The sequence below is a fragment of the Cebidichthys violaceus genome, unplaced genomic scaffold (genome assembly GCF_023349555.1).
Source record: "Cebidichthys violaceus isolate CVI_PGR_0920_01 unplaced genomic scaffold, fCebVio1.0.p SCAF_1, whole genome shotgun sequence".
Lineage (NCBI taxonomy): Eukaryota > Metazoa > Chordata > Actinopteri > Perciformes > Stichaeidae > Cebidichthys > Cebidichthys violaceus.
In genome coordinates this window covers 4,429,819-4,448,985 of record NW_027176262.1, presented here as the reverse complement: position 1 = coordinate 4,448,985, position 19,167 = coordinate 4,429,819, and the positions used below count along the sequence as shown (strand labels likewise).

Below are 19,167 nucleotides of genomic sequence, written 5' to 3'. Positions count from 1 at the left end.
CATCTGCCATAGCTGCTGTTGCCTGCCAGCCTCTCCCACTATCAGGTGTCTATCAAGACCCTGCAGCTCATTTCACCCCCCCAGCTCTCGTATCTTTGCCTGTGTTCTTTCTTATATTAATTTGGGCAAGCCAACTGTGTTTGTGTGTGTGTGTGCCTGTGCCTATTATGTGCCTATACTCTCTTTCTCATGCTGTCATCCTCAGAAATCCCTCATGGGTTTTGTTGAGCCTTTTGCACTGTGACAACCCTTCATACAACCTCATGCTACTTCATCCCCGTCACACTAATCACCGCAGCTCACTTTGGCTTTCCACTCTCCAGAGAGCAGCCGAGTTTGACATATCTTTCAACTCTCTTTCTGTCTGTCTCCTCTCAGTTCTCGATATGAATGTGTTCTGACAGCGATCCAGAGGGTCAGTCTTTTTTTTTTTTTGGTGACGGAAAAATCCTGGCATTTACCTCTCTAACTTGCTCCGTCTGTCCTCTCCCTGTCTCTCCATTTTCTTTCCTCCACCCAGCCTCTCTGCTGATCCCCTGATACGGCCGCTGCCTCTGAAGAACAGGAAATGAAACTCTTTTTTTCCCCCTCCGATCTGCCGCTCCCAACCTTTATCACACAGAAACCTCCATTCCCAGCAGTGGCTGTCTCTCACTACCCTAATGAACTCATTTTACACGAACGGAGAATGCCATCTTATCTCTGCAGAGTAGGCTCTCTTCTCTCTCTCTCTCTCTCTCTCTCTCTCTCTCTCTCTCTCTCTCTCTCTCTCTCTCTCTCTCGTTTCTGCATTGCTTGCTTCACCTGCCTTCTTAGTCCATACAATTGTTGCCAAGATACACTGACAGGGCCTTGATCTGTTGTCTTCTCATTACAGGTGAGGAGAGGAGACAGACGGTGGAGAGAGAGCGAAATGATCTTTAATTGTAACTCTGACATGCGTTGGCTCCATCATGAAAGTGAGTGTAACAGTACGATGTTTTTATATCATGTCAAATGACCATCATGTGGCTAGAAAGCACGAAAAAACCCCACAAAATAACATTCAGATGAAACAGAGTGAAGGATAGATTTATCCATGTGTTTTTTGGGGCTTCAGAGTTAACAGATGTATCTATAAGCCTGGAGATACGTAGTGTGTGAGGAGGAGGGTTGGGGGACACGGGGGACACGGGGGACACTGACTGACCTACAAATCACATGACGTTTACACTGCTAACCCTTTTACCAACACATACCAGTTTGTGCATGTCTTACTGGCAGGGATTGCTCTTCATTGAATTAAGTTTGCTCTGGAAAGACATGAAACTTCATTGAGACATTTTACCTTTGTGTGTGTGTTAAAGTTATATTATCTTCACATGGAAAAGTTACTCTATAGACCTATCTACCTACCAGAAATGTTGACTCGTCAAACACGGGTATAATTAGTTAAATTGTGTTACAAAGCTAAGAGTTTATGTTGCATATGCTGGCTCACTGGTATGACTTACTGGTAAGAACAGAGCCATCGGTAATCTGTTGAGCTGTATGTGCTTTTCTTGCTGTGACAAGTCAACATGTCTGCCATAAGAACTGTCACATTGTTATGCTTCCCTCTTTGGGTTATTTTTTCTTGCAACTGCCAAAAATAGCCAGTGGGAAAATCTGGAAATAACTGTCGCAAATGATGGACGAATATCTAGAAAGGAAACTGTTGAACAAGACAATCATAACTTTAATACTCGACAGCGGTTCTGCTCATAACAGAAGGATGTCATTCAGAAAAGGAAAAACTGAAGAGAAATGGTGCAAAACTCAACTTTATTTTCTTCTGGATTTTAAAAGTACTTTGTCCTCATATAGGATATAAACGTCTGCATCAACAATCAATAGCATTCAACAACTACTTTTAGAACATCGTTTTATAAAATGCTAATAAGTAAAGGTTGTTTGTTAAAGTGACACAGTGTTCAAATGTGACTAGAGCCCCTCATCATATTGTGACCAGCGGTTGCTTCCTCCATTAGTCATGGAAATCATTTTAAATCACGACCTCAGTCCTCAGTGTAAGCAGATTTTTAATGTGGTCATATCCCCCCCTGTTGGTTTTAAGGAGTATCATGCCATCAGAACCAGAACAGCTTGTTCTGACAAAAGCTGACCACTGGGGGGGACTGGAGGATGAGGATGAGGATGAGAGAGAGAGAGAGAGAGAGAGAGAGAGAGAGAGAGAGAGAGAGAGAGAGAGAGAGAGAGAGAGAGAGATACTTACTGTGGATTTACAGATAGCAGGGATGTTGTCAGGAGTTTTTTTTTTCATTTTGCGTTTATATATTAATTTCCTACATGAAACTGTACTCGGAAAAAACAGGGTCAAAATGTTACCTCTCTATTGTCTTTATTAGTATTTTTAACTTTCCACACACGTATACACAACCATTTCTTTCCCACTCACACACACACACACACACACACACACACACACACACACACACACACACACACACACACACACACACACACACACACTCGCTGGCTTGTGATGCAATCTCTTTTGGACAGCAGAGCTTTAATTACAAGGAGGATTGTCTCTAGTCCCGCTGTCTCTGTCTTGACACTAAAGTCCCTGAAGTAGAATCATCTCCTACTCTAATCCTAATCCTGTTTGTTCCCACACACTCGCTTTCTCGGTCTCTCCCTGCCTGCAGTGGTTACCTGTCTGCAGAGGACCTATTTTCTCTCTCTTCCTCTTTTGCCCTCTTTATAACTGTCCCCTCATTTCTAATGAACGTGGTTTGGATATTATGTTAACGTATGGGGGTGCACTTTCTGTATTCGTATTTTCAGTCACTCATCACTTCATCTCCCACCCTTTTTCCTCTCCATGCTCTTCAAGTGTAACACAGTCACTGCTTTTTTCTCTCTATACCACCTAAGTACCTCCTTATTAGTTTTTCTTTTCTCTTTTGCCGTTCCTGTTTTGTAACACAAGCTTATTGGATGATCAATAAAAAGGAAAGATGGAAAAAAGATGGAGGCTGGGGAGGAATGCTGAGAAGGACAGGGAGAGAGGAGGAGGAGGAGGCAATGACCCAGATAATGCAATGAAGTGAATCAAAATGAGCCTCCTATATCTTCATATAGATCTCAGCTTCACACCCAGCCACACCTTCCTCAGTCCACAGCAGTCACAGCATCATTTGCTCTTACAATAAAAGGCATCGACAATGATAGGTCAGAGGAAAAGGTGTTCACTGCCGCTGTGATTTAACACTTTACATTCAGGTTTTCAAGGCTCCTTGAGATATGGGTTGTGTTAAGGTGCTGTATATCTCCTTCCATCTTTCACCTATTTTCCCTCTCAGGAACCTCTTCTGACTTTCACCATCATACCCCCCCCCCCCTTATACACACACCTCCCTCTGCTTTTACACCCCCACCCCCACACCTCATCTCCCAGGAGAGGTGGGTAACTGAAAAACATGGGAGCAAGGAGATGTAAGGTCAGGTCTTCTCCTGCTAGGAACAGAGAGACACACATTAATGCATTATTCATGATGTCACCTATCCAATACCTCAGTCGACACACACACACACACACACACACACACACACACACACACACACACACACACACACACACACACACACACACACAGACAAACAGACAAACAGAGACAAAGCTATAGTTCTAGTTCAGCGGCGTCCCCCTTTGATTCGTATTATCATCAGTTTAATTGATCAATTGGTGACCTTTGCATGAACGGAAGTGTGTATTCAAGGGGCCAGCAAAACAGTTTGACAGCTGGTCGCCATTGCGCATGCGCAGGATACCAGCGAGGCAGCCTCGTGTTAAGCTAACTGGCATCGCAATATGGAGAGCTATGAGGGGTATCTGTCAAAATAAAGGCGTAGAATCGTCTGCTTTAAAAACCAACGTAGATTAATGACTATAAGGGCCCCAAAAAACACACAAAAATAGTGGATTAATAATTTTAATACCAGGTAAATACTGTATCTTCAAATACATTGTTTCAAAAAAATATTGGTTTAGTTAATTCAACACTTCCGGAATACACACTTTTATTTTGAAAAGACCGGATATGTTCACTGATTCCGTTCAGCTTGACAGCGAAGGGTCAACTGAGCAAACGACCAGAGGAATTGCATCGGGAGCTCGGCGCACTGCACTGTAGTTCCTGCCCCCAAAAAGATGTCTGGTGTCCGGATGCTTCTTCAGTCTCCGAGGTGACCGAGGTCTGAGCAGCAGCAGCCGGGATGGCGCTGGTCACCGTCCAGCGGTCGCCGACACCGAGCACTACCTCCAGCCCCAGCGTGTCTGTAAGTGTCCGTGAACTGGTTTGACTTCTTTGGCTCCGTTCCGTTTCATTGGTCCGCCAAAGGGAAGACTTACAGTTAGACCGGTTTTCACCGCTCCGGGTGTGTGTGCATGGATGCATGTGTACATGGGTGGCTAACTTAGCCGTTAGCATCTGTAAACCTGAAAGTAGCCCCAAACAATCCTGCAGAGGGAAGTTTGTCTCAACAGCAAAGTTAACTGGCTCAGTTTTATACTAAATGTGTGTTGTTGTTTTTTTGCAAACTTTACTTTACTCTCACTTAACTAGATGATGTAAGCGTTTGCTAACTCACTTCCTCCCCGGGAAACCCAAAGCAACTTCAGAGACAAACTAAACCGAAGCTTCAATTAGCAGTAAAATTAATTATTGGTTTATTCTATATGATCATGCACCTGAAATATGCTGCTTTCTGTCACGTCAGCACCACATCCACACATTGATTGCTATGATGTAGGGTTAGTGGAGTGACAGTGAATGGAGAGGAGCTGCCTTTTGAAAGCGGGTTAGTGGGACAAGGCCTGTCAGACCCTCAGACACTTCGAGGCTCCAGGGCTCTTGACCCAGACCGATGGAGGGTGGTGGTGTAGCTGCCATGGACGAGACCTAATGCCATCACCCAGGAATATGATATGTCTGTCAGATGGAAGGTCATGGAGATCCCGGCCTCTGGTTAACGCTGCATGACAGGAGTTCAGCCACATGCAGCCCAGTTTAACCTGCCGAGTCTGACTCTGTTCCAGGTTTCAAGGCCAGTTTGATGGAGTATCACATTGGACAGCCATGCACAATTACGCAGAATGAATTAGGAAAATCCCTAGCAGCGAAATGGTCAAAAAACCTCATATAACCTATACAATATTTAAAATCCTTAGGGGCGTTATCCAAATGGCTGCAGCACTCGTCTTTTTAAAATCATTTTATTATGGCTTTTGGAGACATTTGGACTCATGTTCATTACAGCCTTGAGTAGTCCGCGGCAGATCAAAGCAAATCCCACACATGAATTATGATTTAGTTTCTCACTGTGAGACCCAGCAGTGAGGGTTTTGTAGCTGTAGTGTGGCGGTGAATGGATCCCGGGCTGAGGTTACCAGCTGCTTGTCATGAGACCCGTTCCTGATGTGGAGCAGCCATGTGAGTGCTCTTGTGAGATGCCTGATGCTGAGAGGTTGGGGGGGGGGGGTAAAGGGACTGCAGAGCAGAGACTTGTGTGGAGGAAAGAGCTGTGGATGAGCTCCAAAAAGAGAGATGAACGTCCATGAGAGGCACAGCTGGAATGTCCCTTCAGCCTATCAGTGATGGGCCTTTTTCCTTGAACGCTGCATCCTAATCATTTCATCAGCGCTTTGGCAAATTATACTCCGGTTTCATACTATTGGCCCATCAATTAATAAAGACATCGTTTTGCCTTCAGCACAGTGGGGACCAGCCACCCTACAGCGGCGGTGGTGGTGGTGGTGGTGTAATCTGCCTAGCAGCACACCAAACCCCCTGTTCTCATTGGCTGTAAGGCCACTCCCTACACATCTGTGCAGTGGCATGGTTACCATGGAGATTAGCCTGTGCATTATATCCCAGCCATGGCTTATTATGGTATGTTGCTTTAATCGCATATTAGAGGTATATATAGCCCCCTAAATTCATCAGCAATGTGTGAGTGCTACGCAGAGGCGTAATGGTGTACTGGTATCGCATTGCCTCTTGAAATCTGCTGAGCTAGGCAGTTTTGCAGGTGTGTGTGTGTGTGTGTGCGCGCGCGCAGGAAGCATTGGAGTCCATGCATGGACTCCTATTTCTCCCGTGTCACCATATTTTGCCTTGAAGGCAGGCTGTTGGGCTGCTGATGCAGAGAGCATCATTCAGCCAGCTGCCTCTTCAGACCCCGTCACGTCCTCCACCCTTCCCTCTCAAGCCTCTGCACCTCCTGACCTCTCCACCCAACCTCATCAGTCACCAGCATTAGTGTCCTCGTTATTGTTCACTGTCCCATGTCTGTGCGTGTCCCCTGTGTGTGTCCATCCATAATGTATGTATCTGGGTTTTTTTTTGGGTGGGGGTGGGTGGGGGTTTGACCTGTTTAGTTGCCGGGATTGACAGATTGTATGCCAAAAGAGAAAGTTCCCTGAGTTTTAGTAAGGGATTACCAAAACAGGCTGGGATTAACAGAGTGTGTGTGTGTGTGTGTGTGTGTGTGTGTGTGTGTGTGTGTGTGTGTGTGTGTGTGTGGCGAACTGTGCTGGTTGCAGTGGTGGTGGGGGAGGAGGAGGAGGATGATTGCATTTTGGAGAAAGATAAACAGCGAGGGGAGGGCATGGCCACTCAGTGCGTTTCAGCCTCATCCCTGGTTGCTGCTCTGAGCCTCGTCACTGAAGTCACAGATGAAAGGCTGGACGCAGCCCTCAGCCGCCAGCCAGTTTAGCCCTCTTTCAATGCAAGGTTAATTGAGTCTGACTCAGAGTGTGATGCTTATATCCTCCCACAGTCTCTTTGATCAATGTGATACAGTGTGTCCTTCTCTGAAACACCAGCTGCTGGTGCAGGACTGATGTGAAGTGATGCAGGTATTGAATATTCATTTCTAGGTTTTTTTTTTTTTTTTGTATTTTATTTCAAATGTTCTGTCTCCTTCTCTCTGTAGGAGTCGGGCAGTGGCGAGGATGACCGCCGCTCCCAGCCCAGGAGGTGAGACCACTTCCTGTTTTGTCATACTCTCTTTCTCCAGTTTCCTGGAACAACTCTGTTCTTTCTCACACACACACACACACACACACACACACACACACACACACACACACACACACACACACACACACACACTGCCATTCATTCAATAGCGTAACACTAGAAACTGTAAGTTAAGAGTCTGACCACTAGGGGGAGACTGCACATCAGATTACTGACCCACATGTTCTGTTCCAGTCCCTTAAAACATGAACGCAATTGTTGGAAGCACACATTCTTCATTTGACCGGCAAACGGCCCAAACCAAGACTGTAACACATCTATGTTGTGTCTGCTTAAAATGTTTCCCCATTAGTGAGTCGTGTCTATAAAAGCTCCTGTGATACAAACCCCAGTTCACAAGAAGTCTATTCACATTGTCATTTTGTACCTTTCCCACTAGCTACCCTGTTCAATAAGCACCTTATTACAACAGTTAATGTGAATAATACAATGTGAAAGCTATCGTTTTGTATTGCCCTTAAAATACAAAGTACATTTCACACAGCATTTTGAGAGTACTTGATATACTTTGAGGAATGTACACTGTGGCACCAACCATTGTGTTCATGTTTATTTTACATTACATTACAGTCATTTAGCTTTTATCCAAAGCGACTTACAATTCAGTATCTATTTTTAGCTTTCCTTAATAGTTGTTAATGCAGCAAACAAATGTCTCTGTGTGTGCTGTCGTCAATGTTTGCCGACTCCACTGACGTCATGGGCCGCGGTTGATTTGCATGATTGGACTTTGCGGTTGATTCGCTTTGATGTGTTCTGTCTGTAGCTTCATAAAAGACGCGAGGACGTCACCGCTGTCATTGTGTTCCTGTTTGGATGACTCAGGTGGATTTGTCTTTGTGCCGGATCCTGAGCCAAGGCCCTCTACGGAAGGAAATAGACTTTATACAGGACCGAGCTGCACACTGAGTGTTCGACTTAAAGCTACTAAACACGAGGACTTTGTCTTCGCCGTGCTGACGGCAGCGCTTTAAACGTAATCCCTACTTTACAGTGTGTCCGTGGGGACGGTAGCGCGCGGTCATCACACAGGGAGTGGAACATCAACGTCTTTACAGCCTTTCCATCTTTAATGGACTTTGTAAGGAACCAATCAAAGCTTTAAGAGCAACGTAAACAGCCTATTGGATTTTTGTGTCTAGCTTTTACTGTATTGTTATCAGTATTGACTCATATTTTTTGAACACTCACTAATGCTGTCTGTAGCTGAGACTAAGACGCAGTGTTCATATCTCGCTCTGTGAGGCCAGTACAGGACTGTTCTGAGTGAAACGTAGACGTCCTCTCAGGAGACGGTGGACATCACATACATAGGATAAAACTGAATGATGTTTGTCCAAAACCTGACATCACAACAGATAATGAAAGACTTCAACCTTACTCCAGAACCTGCCGGTCTGAGCCAGTGTTGTCTCTGCTTTGAGCGTCGTTGCAGTGGAAGCGGGGCAGACGTCTGAAGGCGATTTTTAACTTTCTTCATTGCGTCGTTTTCTTCTTCTTCACCCGGGGGCTCTTGCTGCTGCTGCTGCTGCCCAGGATCACGCTCGGGTTTCATTCGTGCGTGTCTCGGACCCTTGTCGCGCTACATGAGCCCGGTGACACCTCGCCTGGTAAAATCAGATACATCTGGAAAAAAAAAAAAAAAAAAGCTGCTCAGGCTCCTGCTGGTCTGGAGCCGTCAGGAGGGTCAAAGTCTCCAGGCCTCCAGGAGTCCTGAGCTCATTCACACAGCGGGGTGATGTGCACTTACTAAAGGCTGAATTTAATTCTGAATACGTGTTTCTGCTAACACAGCCGTGTTATTAATGAGGAGATTATTGACAGCATCTTGACTTTTGGGGGGGGGGGGGGGGTCTTCTGTCTTACGTATGTCACCATTTTCTGGACCTTCTGGTGGAACAACAACAGTTCTGGGTGGGTGGTAGCGATGTGCTCATGCTGAAGCTACGCTACTGCATAATGCAACAGGACAGAAGAGTAGTGAAAGCACGGAGGTTTTACATCCTTTAATATGAACGTCCTGCATCACACATAGGGATTCACACCAAAAACTAATTCTTGCTCACTAAATATGTACAAACTGGTCTGAAAGCATGACTTCATTGGCAGTGGTAAAAACATCGAATCCCCCACACACACACACACACACACACACACACACACACACACACACACACACACGCCATATGATAATAATTTCAGTTTATGATTGTAACTGGCCCTCGATAAGCCAGGGGCCTCTTGTGGAGCGCCTCTAGTGCACGACACCTGGAGCACTGTGGAGTTTAACCCAAAGTGAGACGTACTATAAAAGACTTTATGCAATGTCACACATATATGAAAATTGAAACGTGGTGACATCACTCCTGCAAGCCTTTAACACACCCCAATAGTGCCAAGAAGGACATGTGGTCCCAATTATCTGTTAGGTAATATAACAAAGCAGCAGCAGCTGGTGAAGTCATACCCACGGATGTGTGTACACACACACACACACACACACACACACACACACACACACACACACACACACACACACACACAGCTTATTCCCCATGTGCCTAACATCATTATAGTCCTGTTTCACCATTTTGCATTGCTCGCCATTTGCTCAGCTTAGCACACACACACACACACACACACACACACGTACGGACATGCAGGGTGCAGCCAAGGGCCTCGCCGAGTGACCCCTAATGCGTGTTGCATAAGAGCCGAGCTCCCCTCCCTACATATGGATCCAAGTAGCAGCAGGGGCCAATATATTGTATAGGAGCCACTGAGGCTGAAGGGGAGCTTTGGCATTTGCGACGCAGTGATATTTTCACTCTTTCTCGAGTCTCTTTTCTCTTTTCAGCTATTCAGTCGACTACTCACACCCTGTACCTCTCTGTTATTCTCTTTCTCTCTGTCAACGACACACACACACACACACACACACACACACACACACACACACACACACACACACACACACACACACACATCTGTCTGTACCCCCTGCACCACACCAATGAAGAGTCACTGCAGTGCAATAATGAATCTCTGCCACACACTGTTGCCTCAGGACTGACGCTGACTGTCAAGGACCGTGTCAGAGGAACTTTTCTTTTTTTTTCTTTCTTCCCCATCCAAGAGTTACGAAACTTAACATCTGAGGTTTTTGTTCTGCTCTAAATCAATATTGAAATGGTTGGAACAATGGTGAAAGCTGCCGATTGTTCCGCTGTGGCGGCCTCCTGTCCTTCTCGGGGGACTATCTGCAGGGGTGTGATGTGGCAACGACTGTCACACGCTGCAGCGTCGCCACATTGAAACAGCAGCCTGACCGAGCTGCGCTACGTCCCGACTCTTCACCCATCATGAGCACTTTGTGGTGCCAGTCTCTTCCTGCACAGTTGAGTTTGCATGTTATTGACTCGTGCGTCAGCTCTGACCCAGATGCACACAAGCGGAGCAGGTTCACCGGGCCAAGAATTTAATGAGTCTGCTAATGGAAGAACTAGAAGAGCAAGGTGCAGTAAGGAAACTCCAAGCCGGAGAACACCACCTGTGTTCATTGGTAGAGCTGCGTCTCCTCATGTGGAGACATGCCTCTTTAAGTTTACAGCTGGTTAATTACACTCAACGGTGGATACCACACCTGCCTCCTGTCTTCCTGCAGCTAAACATGGACAGAACATACTCCCTGTCCTAGATTAGTGACTACATGGACATATATATACAAGCCCACTTTCATTCAAATCAGCCAACGCAAGAATGTATCGTCGAGTATCTTTTTTTTTTACCTAGCATTGCTTCTATGCATTAGCTGCTGTTGCATGTTTGGTTACTGTACACAGGCTGCTTCTGCTAACATCTCCGTCTTTGTCCGTCTTATCTTAAGAGTGCCGCCTGCTTCTCCAAGGTTAAGTGCTCCGATTGCGACCGGAGGGGGCCGAGCGGTCTGCAAACATTTGAACGGAAGGCGTTTCAGTCCAGCTGTTCTTTGCTTTGCTTTCAGTCTAGCAGCCCGTGTTGATACGACTCCATCGCACCTCTTAACCTTCGGGTGCGATGGGCGTTTTTATTTATTTATTTTTTTTTAAGATGAGAGAGGGACGATTTATTAGGATATTTCTCAAGGCAGTGTAAATCATTCTGTGCGTTGTGTAGCTTTTTCTAACAGTAGCCCATCTCCAGCTCAGCATATGGCAAACAGCTGGCGTCATGCGCTGACCAAGGATGATATACTGTAGGGCTCTCTCTAGGACACACACACACACACACACACACACACACACACACACACACACACACACACACACACACACACACACACACACACTTACACGAATGTATACAACTTAACAACCACGGAACCTTTGACCTGCATGTTTCTGCCAATTCCCGTCAAAGTGGCAGAAGAAGACGGTTGTGCAACTTGTCCAGGTCTCAGCTAAACAACCACAACAGACTCTCACGTTACCAGCCCACAGAGTACTGGTCAATTTTACGACACTAAACGGAACCACATGACTAGAGCCTGTGTGTGTGTGTGTGTGTGTGTGTGTGTGTGTGTGTGTGTGTGTGTCTGTGGATGTGTGGATGTTGTGGTTATAGTTGCTGGCAATCTGCCTTGTGATGCAACAGTTGTTGATGGGAAGGTGAGCCAGAGTGACGCTTACTGTAGTGTGAGGGCAGGTGTTGGTGTGTTCATGTTTGATGTTATCGGTTTAGCTGAGCAGAAGTCACATGTAGAGTCGTTAAAAGATACTCGTACACTAAGCCTCGCCATGCGTTTGTTATCTACTCGAAAATGTCCAATGAAATAGTTCTGCTCTACCGGGGTTGTAAAAAGGCCGCTCACGATGACGCCTTTGTTATTGTCTGAGAAATGTATCATTCAAGCACAATAACGCAAGTACACCCTTCAAACAGCGGTGGACTTTTAATTCTAACGTTGGGATTAATATGTGAACCAAATGTAAAAATATTCCAAATGAGCGTAATAAAACCATGCAACCAAAACAATAAATAAAATGTTTGCGCAATGCCCAACTCTTATAATAGTACGGAAAACCCTGCTGTTAATTCTGGCATCATGTTGGCTAAAATGTTGGTGAAACTTATGTAAACAAACATGCATGTAAACACAACAAGCAGTATCTAGATTATGTCCCTGATAAGTTAAATGATCGTGACCGGCCTAATTGTAAAGCATTGCTAATATGATCAGTTACATAGTTTATAATATCCCAAAAAGTTGCTCTCATCGGTTATTTTAGTGAATATTTTGAATATGTTTTCCTTCATATGTTAAAAACATATTAACTAACAATAGCTCTGCTTTAAGTACATTGTGTAAGTTTCAGTTTAACGTCTCGTGTATGAACTATTTTTGCTTTGCACATGTAAACATTTCGCAGTAATAAGCAGAGAGCTTCAGGTAATAAAGCGGCCGTGTTCCTTTTTGTAATTTAGTCTTGAAGAGAAACGACTCTATTTTAGTAGCAAGAGGTTAGCGTTTGTAATTAGCCCCACAGAGTTTGAGAAGATTGTGATTTTCCCTCGGTTAGACAGGATCCAAGGTTCTTCTGATTTGTTGCCACACTTGTGTGAAGAATTCCTGTATTGTTGTGTTTTGTGACTCAGCTGTTATTGTGGTCCTCTGTATTACTGAGGAGGGGACTCACCTCTGACTCAAATTTAAAAACACTAATAAATCTGCTGCACGGCGTAAAGGAAACTGTCACAAGACAATTTACCTTTTTTTATGTTTTATGAGATGCATAAACATCAGAAAACACTGAGAAAAGCACACTGTGCTTATTACGGTGAATAACAAAAGTTTGTGAACACTGAGCATACTTGATATTGCCCTACGTCTCAGTCAGACTCCTTATTGATAACCACTGTGCTCTGGAAAACAGCCAAAGCATGAAGCAGGCCTTCCATAAACATTACTATAAAGCGTGGCTCCGCCTCAGAATCACATGCATGGGCTCTTGGCACACGCGGGTGTGAATATGATGAGGCTGCTGCAGTTTTACAGTGTTTTCCAAATTGTTGTCAGCTTACATCCTTGCATGTCGGCCCGCCAGCAGCATATAAAAAACGTTTTAATAGGCTGTAAAATGAACCAAAACATCGCGTCCATCTCCCAGCATGCAGCGTGTCCGTTCAGACCACCTCAGTGTGAGGAGGGTCGTTTCTGCCCCCACACTTCCTTCAACGTCTCCAACTTACCGAGCCTCAGTCCGGATAACTTCAGCCTGTTTCTCATCTGCTCCTGCTCCTTATGTAACTCGACCACAAGGAGAAAGGGCGGAGAGAGGAGACAAGTGAAAGCTCCTCAGTGAGCTCACCGCCAAACCAAAAAAAAAAAATCCCATGTGGGTTCAATTGACTCCATTTTATTAGTTTAATGAGCACATCCCCTATTGTTGTAACAATAGGATTAAGATTGTTACAAAGTAGTAATAACAACAGTATGATGTACTTTATCATAGGGCTACTATGAGTATGCAGCTTTTAAACAAACACTACATGCAGTGCGTTTTTCTGATCAGCCCTCAGCCAGAGAGGAGAAACCAAACAGTGTAATAAACTGCTGGATTAAATAGCTGTACTGTTGCCAGCGTTTTTCTATACTAGTGTCGGTGCAGAGGGGGCTGGCTGGGTGAGTGGGCGGTCCTACATCCCCGCTGTCCTCATTGGCTCCGCAACTCTTCCCAAAAAAAGAAAAGAAAAAAACACCACATGTCTCCAACTCCTCCCTCCTATGACTTCTGCAGCGAGAGTTTGACCCAACTCATATGTGTCTGTACTGTACGTGGGTGAGGATGTTGCTTTAATGAATAATGAATCATGTTTAGAAAACGGTACGGACACTTCAGTTCAATATTTGCAAATCTCGTCGCGAGCAGGATCACAGCGTGGTAGACTCAAAAAACAGTTTTTTAGTCTTTAGTGATTTATTGAAACACGCGCCTTACTTACGCGGAATAAATTCGTCATTTTCCACTATATTACGACCGTCGACACCGGAGGGAGTTGAGAGACGTTGCGACATGACCGAGCACGTGACTGTGGGAGCAGAGTGAAAGTTTTTCTCTCTCTCTTCTCTCTCGGACCAAGAAAACACCTGACAGCCGTCCTCCGTCCCCCGTCGCCGGCATGACGCTCGGCGCGGTGTCCGGATCCGGCGGCTCGTCCGCGGTCAGCTTCTGCTCCTGCTGCGGGGCCAAGATGGTGCCCTACTTCAGCGACGACGCGGTGGTGTCCAAAAATCAGATCAACCAGCTGTGAGTTTAAAAAAACAAAAAAGAGAGAAACAAAGTGGCACGTTTTGGACAGTGGAGAATGTTGTTTGGGAAGGTTTTATACTTTTTAAAAGACATGGACACATGCTGAGACCGGGACAGTTAAGAGTGTCATGAAGTAACAGGGTCACCATACAGCACCTGATCACATAAGAGCACAACTTCACCTCTGCAGTATAGAAACCGTGGGCTTACTGTCTGTGTTCCACTTGTTGTATTGTGGATAGTCTGCCTGCTAATAATACAGTTAAGCGTTTCCTCATTTAGTCTGTTTGGACACGGTAGTAACAATGTTCCCGATTTTTAACATTGTTACACTGTGAGTAAGACGAGCGTGCGTAATAGTTTTGCAACATCTGTGTTGCGCGCGTTTCCTGGTGACGTAGAAGATTCTTACTCATCTCGCGGCTGCCTTTTTGACCTCACTAAGACATAATGGCTCCGCGTGCGCTGTGACTCATCCGACCTGTTCCACAGGTCCGGGCACTCGTAATCGAGGGAAAGCACATCGCTTCTGATTTACCGAAATAAAGCACCTGGTCGATCACATCAGGAGTTTTTGTCCCTCCCTTTTAGTGTTTGTCCAAGGCTGGACCTTTAGTGGGGTTGGACCTGTGAGTGGTTGGTGTGGTGAACATAGTTGTTATTAAGGTTTGAATAAACATTCAGAAAAAGAACTGCCTGAGGAAGACAAAAAACAGACAGCAATGTCGTTTAGAACTTATATATGTTTGGATAAAATGTGTTGCATAACCATAAACAACTCACACCAGCAACTGGAAATCAGATCAGAAAGACTGAACTCACTGTTGTGTACGTTTCTGTCGCCATTGATGCTAATGCAGCGGTTGTGAGGGAGTTAACGCTAATCAATCCTACACTGATCTCATCTGTGATCCTCGGTGTTTGCGGACATCAAGGCAGAGATTTAAGGGGGGAAAAAAGGATTTATTTGACTGGTATCCGACGAGGATCAAAGGCTGGTCTTTTCATGTGGAGCCAGGCTCAAAATCAATGTCGACAAATTACTGCAACTGGATTAAAAGATGATGAAATCAACATTACCCAATTCAATTTGTTTGGCCCCGGTGTCTTTCTGATGCCGTTGTGTAACATTTCCGTGCAGTCGGTAATTGGTCGTGCCCTGCATGAGAATTGTTCTTCTGTGGCATTTTTCTTTTCTTTTCAGGAAAGTGGAGGTCAGCCTGCCTCTTGATTGCATCGTTTCCCAGCAGTCTTACACATGATTGTGCAGCGAGGCTATTGAGCAAAGTGAACATTTAGTCTTTATTAGGGCGGCGCCCCGTCTTTAAAGGAAGTAAAGTGAGTTTGCATAAAGATGGTTTATGGGAAGACGTTACTGCAAGACGCATACAGGCGAGTGTGTGTGTGTGTGTGTGTGTGTGTGTGTGTGTGTGTGTGTGTGTGTGTGTGTGTGTGTGTGTGTGTGTGTGTGTGTGTGTGTGTGGTAAACAGCAGCAGATGTGGGAATCGTCTGACTTCCTGGTTTAATTGGCCACGTTGCATGATTGTGTGTTTTTTATCACCACTCCCTTGTGTTGCTCAGGATGGCCTTCACCACAACGTGGGAGGGGCGGGATTTTGGCATCCTTTCATCCGTAGCACCTACAGCGTGTCGGCATGTTTATTGTGTGTGCACATAGTGTCTTGTTTGCTCGTAGTGTGGACGCCGGTACGCGGCAGAATGTTTCAACCGGTCGTTTTGAAGGAGTAATTACAAGCCTTGAGGCCGGCCGTGGAGTTAAGTGCTACCTGTGGCTAAATCTTAAAACCTCATTGTTTCCCCAGCAATTTTAAGGAGTAGCGGTAAGCCCCTCTCTTCCTCTGCACTCGTGTGTTTGTGTCTGCGTGTTTTCCAAAAGGAAGCGGAAGAGATGGAACCGTGTTTTGTGTGAGGGACTCTCAGCAGCTGGATAAAGGTCGCCACTTCTGCTCGTGTGCGTGTGAAGGTTCTACGATCAAATAAACGTCAGATTGGTGGCTTAGCTTCAGTAAACGGCTCGAGAGCAGACCGGCTGTGCAGCTACCTGATAGTGTCTGTTTGTTAATGGAAGTTCCTGGAAGTTCCTCCGGTTGACAAAAAGTACAACGATATATATATATTTTATTACCGCGAGCTATTAAAGTGGGAATGGAACCACTTATTGAGCCAGTGTTGCTACCCGCCTGAGCTGCAGACGTCCTCATTCGAACCAGCATTCAGTTTTATTCCACCGAGCTTTTTACTGCCTGTTGTTTTGTTTTAACTGTAAGTTAAAATGTAATCGGAGTCCTTCTCAGAATAGCACGGCACGGCGGGTTATGTTTAGTCCTCTAAGGTAGCTGGCGCTTGGACACCGGATTATTAAAGAAACCGTAGCAGTACTGGAGCCAAACATGTGGGTGTCACTCTCTCACACACACACACACACACCCAGAGGACAGCGGGCTGACGGTTGTCTGTGCGAGCCGATGAAAGTCTATGTTTAGTATGACCTGGTATTCCTTTCTCTCTATCAGCTCTGACCCTCTTCCTTCCCCCCCCTGCTGCCCAATAATCTGTCTTATAACTGGACTGTAGCGTTGGAGAGTGAGGTGACGTGTTGGGAGTTTTGGGCCTCTGCTTTTATGACGGCCCATGAACTTCTCATCCGTCTGTCACTATCTTCTGCTTGTGACACATTTTCCGAACTTCCAAGCAGCAGGGCCTAACATGCACCTGTGGACATGTCTCACACACACACACACACACACACACACACACACACACACACACACACACACACACACACACACACACACACACACACACCAGCTAACTCCCTGTCTTTCCCATGGGCTGTATCCGTCTCTGGTGTAAACTCACAAGGCCTTAGCGAGGCTTGCCCTCCATAGAACCAGGCCCTATATTTATCCCACTCGCCTCCTGAGAGTGACTAATATGGGCACAGGCAGGAGGGGGGGTCTCCCACTTATCTGCCCACTATGTGGAGTGGGCCTTACATAGTGATCATTGTCTCTGTGACTGTTGCCCTAACAAGTACCTGCTGCTTCACTTCTGCCCAAAGCCCGGGATGGCCGAAGGCCAAGAGATGAACCACTCCGCTCTGTACACACTCTGACTCGGCCTCCATTCTTCATCTCCCTCCCTTCACTGCCTTCTCCTCATTTACATACTCTGTGAAGTTGAACTCGTTACCCCTTTGTCTTTACAGTTCTCCACTAGCTTCATCCTTCCGTGTTTGTGTTTGCCCTCAAATGAGTCGGATTGAAATTGGCACCTGTACAGCTATCCTTTTGTTGTTGGAGCATAACAACGAGCTCAATATGCAAATATTGTACTTGATCTGGCTCCATGCCAGCAGACTGACTAGCGTTGTTATCAGTCTCTGGTGGTTCGTTGCAGCATTACTAATGCAGCCTATCACTTTCAATCACTTCAGTCTACAAGCAGCTGTGTTACGCAAGTTGACATTGATGCGGAGATATTTGCAAAATGGGTTTATTGTCAGATCACGGTGTTAATGTGGCATTGGCTATTTTGATTTAATTAATTAATCATTTTGTTTATGAAAATAGTTTTGTATACTTTCCAACAGCCCAATGAGACGCGTTCAGATTCCTTGTTTTATGCAACCAACAGTTCATAATCCTAAACATAGAGTTTACAACCGACCTACCCGTTCATGTGTTTCTGTAGCAGCAGCCTAAAAGCAGTCCCTACAATCAGAGCCATGCAGGCTTCAGTCGTGTCATAGAAAGGCTTTTATGTACAGTAAGTCTGCCGAATGTAGTCTATCAATAGCTGAGACTTTTAAAGGACTACAGTATTTTTAGAAACTGTAGTTGAAAGTTGTTCACAGCCCCCCCCCCCCCCAAACCATCAGGCTTAGATTCCTCAGTGCGTCGGTCTGCAGGTGTGAGAGTGCGTGTTAGCATGCATGCATTTACAGTCGCTTTCCACGCGTGGTGTTCAGGGAGAGTACCAGTGTTCTGTTACAGATGACATTGTGCAGCGGCACCGCTACACATGGCCACCGCCAAGTACAGTACGCTAGTGTGTGTGTGTGTGTGTGTGTGTGTGTGTGTGTGTGTGTGTGTGTGTGTGTGTGTGTGTGTGTGTGTGTGTGTGTGTGTGTGTGTGTGTGTGTGTGTGTGTGTGTGTGTGTGTGAGCGCAGTGGGAAGTGATACAGCAGGAATTGAGGATGACAGACATGAAACGTAGGACTGGAGTTGTGAGAAATGCAGAAAAGAGGAAGTGACACAGAGTAGAGGAAACAGCTGGGTTAAGGGTGAGTGGATTATGGGAAATTAGCTCAGCACAAAGCTGTGGGTTTTTTTCCCCCCCTCCTCCGTCTCCGTCGTCCTGATCCTGTACATCCACTGTCTCAGCAGAACTCAGGAAGGACAGTAGGAGGCAGAGATGGAGTTACAGAGAAAAAGGGCACGACAGGAAGGCTAAATGGCAGACAGTGTGAAACTGAAGCGCCGCAGAACCTGATGAACTGTAGAAGTTGGCTTCATGGAGCGTAGACTTGCAGCCTGCTGCAGAGGAACAAGATAGATTATCCTGCGCAGCAGTTAGCTGTCAAAATAAACACATCAACCAGGCTTTTTACGCAATTTCTAAATATGTTTTTGGCTCATCACCTCGGATTAAACCCAGTGATCTTGTGTGTGTGTGTGTGTGTGTGTGTGTGTGTGTGTGTGTGTGTGTGTGTGTGTGTGTGTGTGTGTGTGTGTGTGTGTGTGTGTGTGTGTGTGTGTGTGTGTG

The 19,167-nt window shown here is 45.6% G+C and overlaps 1 protein-coding gene across 3 annotated transcripts in view; it reads left to right on the top strand.

The window, feature by feature from the left end:
* The first annotated feature begins 938 nt into the window (after positions 1-938).
* The window catches only part of ssh2a (slingshot protein phosphatase 2a), a 31,586-nt gene continuing 13,357 nt past the window's right edge, over positions 939-19,167 (top strand). The window contains exons 1-2 of one of the 3 annotated variants that reach the window (XM_068707041.1): positions 939-959; positions 6,982-7,025. In XM_068707041.1, the coding sequence (XP_068563142.1) occupies positions 954-959; positions 6,982-7,025 (50 nt within the window). In that variant the 5' untranslated portion in view covers positions 939-953. Of the gene's footprint in view, positions 960-4,185; positions 4,324-6,981; positions 7,026-13,575; positions 14,375-19,167 lie in introns of those variants that run through there. The other 2 variants (XM_068707040.1, XM_068707039.1) reach the window with 2 other exon arrangements.